This window comes from Limulus polyphemus, unplaced genomic scaffold, assembly GCF_000517525.1.
Source record: "Limulus polyphemus unplaced genomic scaffold, Limulus_polyphemus-2.1.2 Scaffold56, whole genome shotgun sequence".
Classification (NCBI taxonomy): Eukaryota; Metazoa; Arthropoda; class Merostomata; order Xiphosura; family Limulidae; genus Limulus; species Limulus polyphemus.
In genome coordinates this window covers 792,546-801,402 of record NW_013665666.1, presented here as the reverse complement: position 1 = coordinate 801,402, position 8,857 = coordinate 792,546, and the positions used below count along the sequence as shown (strand labels likewise).

The 8,857-nt window shown below is 33.6% G+C and overlaps 1 protein-coding gene across 1 annotated transcript in view; it reads left to right on the top strand.

Moving 5' to 3' along the window:
• Nucleotides 1-929: 929 nt before the first annotated feature.
• Nucleotides 930-8,857, top strand: part of LOC106463966 — a 126,553-nt gene continuing 118,625 nt past the window's right edge. Inside the window, exon 1 of the mRNA XM_013924069.2 lies at nucleotides 930-1,273. Within this exon, the coding sequence (XP_013779523.1) occupies nucleotides 1,207-1,273 (67 nt within the window). The 5' untranslated portion in view covers nucleotides 930-1,206. The remainder of the gene's footprint in view (nucleotides 1,274-8,857) is intronic.

Genomic DNA, 8,857 nt, shown 5'->3' with positions numbered 1-8,857 from the left:
AGGTCTCTAAACATACCACGTGATGGCTGCTTCGTGGTTTTAAGTACCCAAAATAGCCCACAATGATAATCTTATATAGACAGTAGAGAGTTGATTGTCAAAAATGCTTTAGAATCAGCGTGCAAAATTAGTAGGTACTTCACACATAGGCACAAAAGTATAAATTTATTTTCAAATAACCGTCTGGCGATATTTGTTTCCCACAAAACTCGAAAGAAGATTAATATATTAATCAAATAGCAATAAATTATGATTGCTATGTAACCTAAGTGCCATTATTCTTGATTGAGTAGGTTGTGTCTAGTTAGGATCAACGACAATAAATCGTGCTTGGATTTTCCTTCGTCGTTTGTTGCTTGTCTTTTATTAGCATTTTATAAACTACATTTCTGTTACAAGTCTATGTTCTCTTAGTTTTTGCTCAAAAGTCTTTTTATAATTTATCTATAACTAGCCAAAAGAAAAAAGATCCGTTTGCAAATATTTCAAGTTAAAATCTTTGATTTACTCTCATGCCTAAGCTGCACATGACTCAAATTGACGAAAAGCAGTAAAGGAATATTTGTTTATTGTTAAGCGTAAAGCTACACAATAAGATAGTTGTGCTTTACTCATTGCGGGTATCTTAACTCGATTTTCAGAGTTATAAACTCTTTGACTTATCGGTGAGCCACTTGCCAGAAAAGAATGTAAATATTGTTTAAACAAAACTTACCTCTGAACCTGAGCCTGTTCTCTTCATTTATTTTCTTATTGTAAATACAACGAATTATGTTAAAGTCTGCGAAACAATGTTCAATCTATCCTCAAGGTTACAGAGAAGAGGCTAGGTCAAAACGAAGGGCGATAGGTGCTAGCAAAACCACGCATGCGTAAGCGTTGGATGTTCTCGATTGAGACAAGATTGCAGCGCACCATAGAAATAACTCACTGCACTAAAGGACAGTAAAGCTGACGAGCACGGTCGCATTCTCTCAAGGGCACGCGTCGAAACGCATGCACATCTGTTGCGAACACGGGAATTCTGCAGTAAGACTTGCTCGCACCCTCGATAGCAGACGATGTTTCTGAGGACGCCAGCAATGAGGTATTGACATTCTCGTGGCGCCAGGCTACGATAGAAAGTGTAGATGAAGTTTGCATTGAAGTTTTGAAAAATAAAGTTCACTGAATCAATTCTGGTACAACAAACTTTCCCAGGACAATATGGTTGGACGGAAGACATATATTGGACTCCTTATACTCATCCACCTTGGTGTGCTGTCTGCAGAAGGTAAGAACGTTTCACAAAGAACGTGTAACTTTATCATGCAGTGAAAGATAACCAAATAAGACGTATTTCGTCAGGTATCTTTTAAATATTTTTTGGAACACATGAGCTATTTACGTCACTTTATTGTCTGTAAATACAATTGTGTATATTTAATTACATTTAACATAGTGTTTTATATTGAATATGTGACTTAGTTACACTAGAGTAACTGGTTTATACTGATAACAGTCACTGGAAATGACAGAACATTCTAGAATAATCAAAATGTAATCATACGCTGAGATATGTTTCAGTTTCATCTTGTTTTAAACTAAACTGAAGTGAAATTAACCATACACAAGTATTCTAGTTTATTGTTGTGTGTTTAGGTAACCACCTTATATTTAGAAATAGCCCCCAATTTCATGTGTAAATTTTAACTGTGTTTTTTTGTTAGCTTCACACCTGCATCATTACTGTTACCTTTATTTATAACGTAATAATATGCTAGTGTATTTTATCTTCAGGTTTTTGTAGTTAATTATTTCATCAAGAGTTTGCGTATAACAACGATGTTAACCATTACTTAAAGAAAAGAGATCGTTCTATCCTCCCCCAACTGTGTACATTTCAGTAAAGAAAATAGATCGTTCTATCCTCCCCCAACTGTGTACATTTCAGTAAAGAAAATAGATCGTTCTATCCTCCCCCAACTGTGTATATTTCAGTAATTGTTTAATAATAGATACAGTAGACCATTATGTATTACTATTAGCTAAAATTAGGACCACATGCTTAGCTGCTTGGTTGTCTTATATAAGACATTAGAATGCGTTAATTTTACTATTTCATTGACTTATTTACTCTAGTTCGTTCTCCATCCTTCCTGAATAATCCACATTAGCTTAGGGATTAGTTTCAGCTTGTTCTCTCTCTAGTAATTGAAGGATTACTCTCCCAGTCATTCGCTTAACCTCCTCTGGTTTTTGTTTTTGGTGACTATGACATTAGATTCCAAATCATTTTCCTTCTAATTCCTCTTGCGAGCGTGAGATTTACTCTTCCAACTCGTTTCCCAGTCCTACAAAAATAAGTTCCACGTTCAAGCTTGTTCCTCATCGGCTGCAAAATTAATTTCCCAGACTTGTCTCTTCCTGAATGACTGAATAGATGGAGCTTCTCCATCCTCTCTGTTCGCCTGATTTGAAGACTGCCACAGTTAAAACAAAGCTGTGCTAATGTTGAAAGTGCGAGAAACTGTAGTGGTTCTTATCAAAACAGTTTTTAATGAACTGATTAGTCATGTATCCAATCATACATAATTCTGCGTAGTGTTCCTTGAGGAATCAATGATCGCTATCATGCTTTATGTTTGAACGTTTTATTCTGTAACAGTATTGGCATTTTTAGTGTTGAATGAAAAGATACGTTTTCCAAAATGTCTCAAACTACGTCAAATTTAGTTTATCTTATAAATGAAGAGTATGTACTCAAATTGTTTTATTGTATTATAATTTTTAAGTAGGACTCGGAAGTTAGTGTGTAAGTTTTGACTTTGACTGCTGTACGCTACTATACTAACACAATTATGTAACATTGCAAGCTACATCAAACATCTGGTACTTGTTTAGGCCAATCATATCCGTTTTTATAACTTTTGGGTTGATATAGGTGGATGGTTGTCCTAAGAAATTACCCGTCTTTCCCCGATACATGTAAAGAGTCACTCATGTGACCTGCATACAAACTATATTAAACGTTCTTGAATTATTAGTTTGGACTGCGTACAAGAAATATGGTGAATAGAAACGCTTCTAATAGTGTTGCTTTTTCATGCTGATTAACAGAAAGCAACAGTTTCAGTTTTAACTGGTTACGTATTAGAATTTCAAATAGTCTAAAATTGAGTTAACTGATAAATTTAGTAATTAAATTGTACTTTGAATTTAGCAGTTAAGTAAAAGCCGATATATAATCAGTTTATGATATTTACCAACAAGATTGATACACATAGTTTCTTTCTTTTTAATACAAATACGTTTTTATATAACACAACAATTCAATTTATAATAAGAGTTATTACAAATAGTTATTACAAACAATGATTTATAAACAAAGTTTCACAAACTTACAAACAATATAAAGTCTTCATTATAGTCTGGAACTTCTTCGATATCTTATCGAGGGTTCACAATGAGGGAGTTGATTACGAGTTGAGGTAGGTATAATTCACTTAACAGGGAGCTAGTTAGCTTTGTTCTTCGTTATTTACCAGCCACACACGCAGAGTTTTCCACCGTGACGTTATGTAATGTTTTCGTAAAAATACTGATGTCCTATGAGAATCCACTGAAGTTAAATGATTTGTAATGTTCGAAATTTATAGCGTTTCTGGTCAATATATCTGAAGTTCCCGATTAATAAGCGTTAATCACAATTATAGCTTACGAAGTTTATAACACACCAATGACAGCAACCCAATAATAGATACTCTTTTTGGCGTATCGCGTTGGTTATATTTATAGGCGTGTGGAGGCTTTCTCGAAATTTCATTTTTATGTAGCAATACTGACGCTAACACTAGTGTTTAGTACACAAATATATTGTTGATTCTTATTCTCGAGAATCTTCTACAACTTTAGAGAATAGGCGGGAGTTTCGCAATACATATCTAACACTGTAAGCTATGTATATTTCTATATATATAAATTTAATCTAAACAAACGTCGATAGTAAAATAAATATATAATAATAAATCCGTCACAAACTTTAAATACGTCTGATTCAGAGCGTTCATCACGTTGAAACTGTCCATTTAAAGTTAACGCGTCCCATTTATCAGTTTGTAAAATACATTTTTGTTCTAACTAAATTAATGATGTTCTGTTCAAGTCTCTACGATAAAAATTATTTCAGATTGACAGGTACAATAAATGTTTTAATTACTCTACAAAATATGCCCTATTTGCTTATATTGGTTGATGGTGAGTGCTACGAGTAGCTTTGCGTGCAAAGATTATATGATTTTTTTATTTATTTTTTAGAAAAATATAGAGCGTTAAAGATAATTTTTCTTGGACAGCCTTTACAATCAAACACAGTTGCGAGAAGGTTTATTAGACTTATATTGACGAGAGCCAATCACATAACTTGATTTTAAGCAATGTTTGCATACATCGATATTTTTCTGCACATAAGATATTATTCTTATCTATCGAAACGCAATTTTAAAATAAGCGTCAGAAAGCAATAAATTTTATTACTCTATTGTCCTGGTTGATCGTTCGAACACACGCACAAGACGTTAGCGATAAAATTATTATATTTTTGAAAATGTACTTCAAGTAAGTGGTTCTGTGGATTCGTGGAGTAACGAAAAGGAATATTTATAGGTGATTATATTCCATTATCAAATTACAAGTTAATCTCTCAAGTTCTTCTTACTCAACACGACTAGCATAGTTTTATTTCAAATCTGTAACACTTAAAACAAGACAGAGTCCTCAGTAGTCACAGCACTTGAAATTCTCTAAGGCAGGATTAGAGAAAATTAATATATAAGACTTTTTTTCCGTTTTATTGATATTAGCTGTATTTTTATGTGCCAGCAATACCAAGCGTGGGGCGCATATACCCGATTCAATTTTTTTACTTATCAGGATCTCTACTAGCTTACCCACAAATTGAAATTCTTTTAAGCAGGAATATAATAAGGTAATCTATGAGACCTTGGGCGTGGTCAGATGCATCAATCGAAAGGGTTTGACCTCCTGAGTCAAAAACTGTAATTAGATCTCAAGTAGATCAAGAGATGACAGAGCTATGAGCTAAAATGTTGTACTTAAAAAATGAAAAACAGAAAAACTCAGAGCTGTTATATGAGCGGCTAAAAATCCTAAAGTTACTTTGTTTCAGTGGGGTATGAATGAGGGCGCGGTTTGGTAGAGTCTTGGGTTTGCGATGTTTGTTTGTTTGTAATTAAGCACAAAGCTACATAATGAGTTATCTGTGCTCTGCCCACCACAGGTATCGAAACCCGGTTTTTAGCGTTGTAAGTCCGCAGACTGTGCCACTGGGGGTTGGATTTCCGAGCTCGCGAACCTATTACGAATCCAAGAATCCAAGCAATATCACAAAATATCCTTCTTGTTTTGATTAAGCTGTGGGTGTTTTATAGGAATGAAAATCAATCGTTTACGTAGGTGGTCAGTAGATCAAAATTAAGGACCGCAGCAGATTGCCTTACTAGCATTACTATAAATAAAAAATGCCATACTTTTCTTCTGTAAAAAAAGGGGAAGATAAAAATATTTAAAAGTATCACAGAGCTGCTTTTGAGTTATTTAAAAAAATGAATTGTTCTTCAGTTATACTTAAGTAGTAAGATATTGTTTACTTGTTACGAGTCAGGAAATTATAATACAATTGTGTAGCTACACTAAACGTGAAGAATGGCGTCTGTATTCAACAGAAGATTTTGGTTTAGACTTACCTGCAAATTGTATTCAGTTTGTTTTGGATTTACCGAACATTTTTAGGTCTTATATCATTAAATTATGTCTCACTTATCATTTTGATAAAGTTATATCTGGTTTATCACGCACTGATAAGATTATATTTGGCTTATCACACTCCGATAAAGTTATATCTGGTTTATCACGCAATGATATGATTTTATTTGGCTTATCACACACCGATAAAGTTATATCTGGTTTATCACGCAATGATATGATTTTATTTGGCTTATCACACACCGATAAAGTTATATCTGGTATATCACGCAATGATATGATTTTATTTAGCTTATCACACACCGATAAAGTTATATCTGGTTTATCACGCAATGATATGATTTTATTTGGCTTATCATACACCAATAAAGTTATATCTGGCTCATCAGATACTGAAAAAAATATTTGGCTTATCACACACACCGATAAAGTTATATGTGGCTTATCACACACTGATAAAATTAAATTTGGCTTATCAAACACCGATAAAATTATATCTGGCTTATCACACGCTGACTGTATATAAGAGGTCCTTTAAAATATATTCGTTGAAGGAAACATATTATCGGCTTACTATTTACTTTTGGTTTTGCCAGGTGTTTATATTAAATGTTTATTGTATTTTCAAACCGTACTCATTGTACTTGAATATGATCTAGTAGACTGTTTTGTTAACTTAGGTGATACAAATGCCATCATAAACTTTATGTGCTTAATACTGAAACTAATTTATTGAGTTCAATATCCGGTCAACGTTGACTTATTGATTAGGGGTCCGGGTTGTTGAAAGGCATCGTTTATAGTGTATAGTAGTTGACATTATTTACTTTGGTTCAGGAAAACTGAGACAAACGTTTAGAAAGTTTCTCCAGCGACATCGCTCGTACTTGTACTTATTTTGAGCCTTCCAAATTTTAATTGAATATACTTAGACCATACTTTGAAAAAACCTTTCTCTATACGTGGATTTTGTCTCTCAAAACCACATTTATGCATTCCAGGAGTACAAAATTGGTGTAGTTTGTTTGAAGTTAAGCACAAAGCTACCCAATTGGTCATCTATGCTCTGCCCACCACGGATATTGAAACCCAGTTTCTAGCGTTGTAAGTCCACAGACATACTACTGTGCCACTGGGGAGCAATTGGAGTAGTAAAGGGGAATTTTAATGGGTTTATTGTCGAATGGGACTTCTTTGATTCATGTTTATTCAAACACTTTTTACTTGTGGTTTTCGAGGAATGCCTAAAGATATTTGGCTAGTGATCCTTCTTCGTCAACATCTGTTTGACAACTTGGATAAAGTATCAGGAGATATGCCCAGCTTCATCACAATGTGTATTTACATTTTTTTTTTTGGGGGGGGGGAGTCTGTTCCTTAACCGTACTCTTTACTTTGCGAATGAAGACGTTGCACCTGATTAGGTTACTTTATGATTTGGAGTATATTGCTGTACTAACCGCTGTGCCGTGCGAGTGTTTTCACTTTCATGAAGAACAAAATTGAAGAATTTCGTCTTCGAAATGTTGCATCATTTGTCTCAGCATCGTTTCTTGTTATCGCTGTGGGATTATCCTTCTTCTCTAAGGACTGAAGATGGCTTTGCTCTGTTGAATGGTTGGAAATTCGCCTTGAATTTAATATAAAGGTGCTGAGCATATCGTTCGTGGCGCCACAATTCGTATCTACGGCAACCTGCCACTGCATTAATATAATTATATGGCTCACATAAAGTGCAATTAACTCTTTACTAAAATAACAAAAAGACATACTTTTGCCTTATTACGAAAATAAAAATCATTACATCATAATAATAATAACCATTCGTTTAGGGAGACTATCATACCCAGATGGCCACAATTTTTTACTTTAGTACACTTGTTATTTTATTCTTGCAGGATTTGCATGTTTTCCTTTATCGGTTTGGTTAATGGAAGTTCACGATCATATCACTTTACTCAATGTATGTTCCAATTTCTAGCTAGTTTTCTACCAAGAGTAACAGTATTACTTGTCGCCAAATATGTAAAAACCCAACAATCATTCTAAAGGTTGCAAACTAATTCATTTATAATGTGACTAATTTACTTCTTAGAATTATGTAAGCAACCTTTTGAATTTTGACACATTTCTCTACAAAATGATTTAATTTAATGATAACATGAATTATCAATAACTAATATCAGTTTTTCAATTCCAGTCAACTATAGGTTAAATGATTTATTATACCCCGAGTGCAGTAGACTAATGTATTATGCTATGAGCAATCGTGTCTGGTTTCGTGCATAAACAAGTAATCCAATGTGAATACTAATTACCACAAGGTTGAGTAACATGTAAGTTCAATACCGTAAGAACATGGAATCGTAGTAGTTTCAGTGCTAAGTACAAATAAAGAAAAAATAGACACACACTGTAGTGGAAGGTTAACAAACAAAAATAGGATAAATTAAATTCGATTTTGATTGAATAGTTATATATATTGTTATGTGTTAATTCTTCTTGCCTGTGCTATTATGTAGGGATGATGCAAACGCCATCCCCACCTTCTTGGTTGCATTGTTTGTGAGGAATGACATTAGCCATCCCTACGTTTACTTCCTTTTAAAAGTTTTCCTTTACTTCTTTGCTTGTTTTTTAATTCAGTGTTTCAATAGGCATAGGAAGGTTGTATTTAGAACCAAGTTATAAATACAATGAGGTTCCAACTGTAATATTTATTGTTTATCTGTTATTAGCTGGTTATTCCTGTTTCACCCTGCACTTAAGCATTTTATAGGAACACAAATTTCATAAGAAAGCTAACTTAAAGGGGTAGGGAAAGCATCGTTTACATAGAATTATGATTTTTTTGTTTAATTACTACTAGTTGTTAATAATACTTACAAAAGCGGATACTCCGTTTGAAACTATGTCACCCCATTGAGTTTGGTTGACATCATTGTTTTCGTTTTTAAGTTAACATGTAATAAAAAAGGAACAGAAGAAAGAAGAAGAAGAAATTGAAACTTTTTGCTATGATATTTACAAACATTCCCTGAACTTGTGACTCAATCATTACATATATATTGTTATAAGAGGAAACTCTGTATAG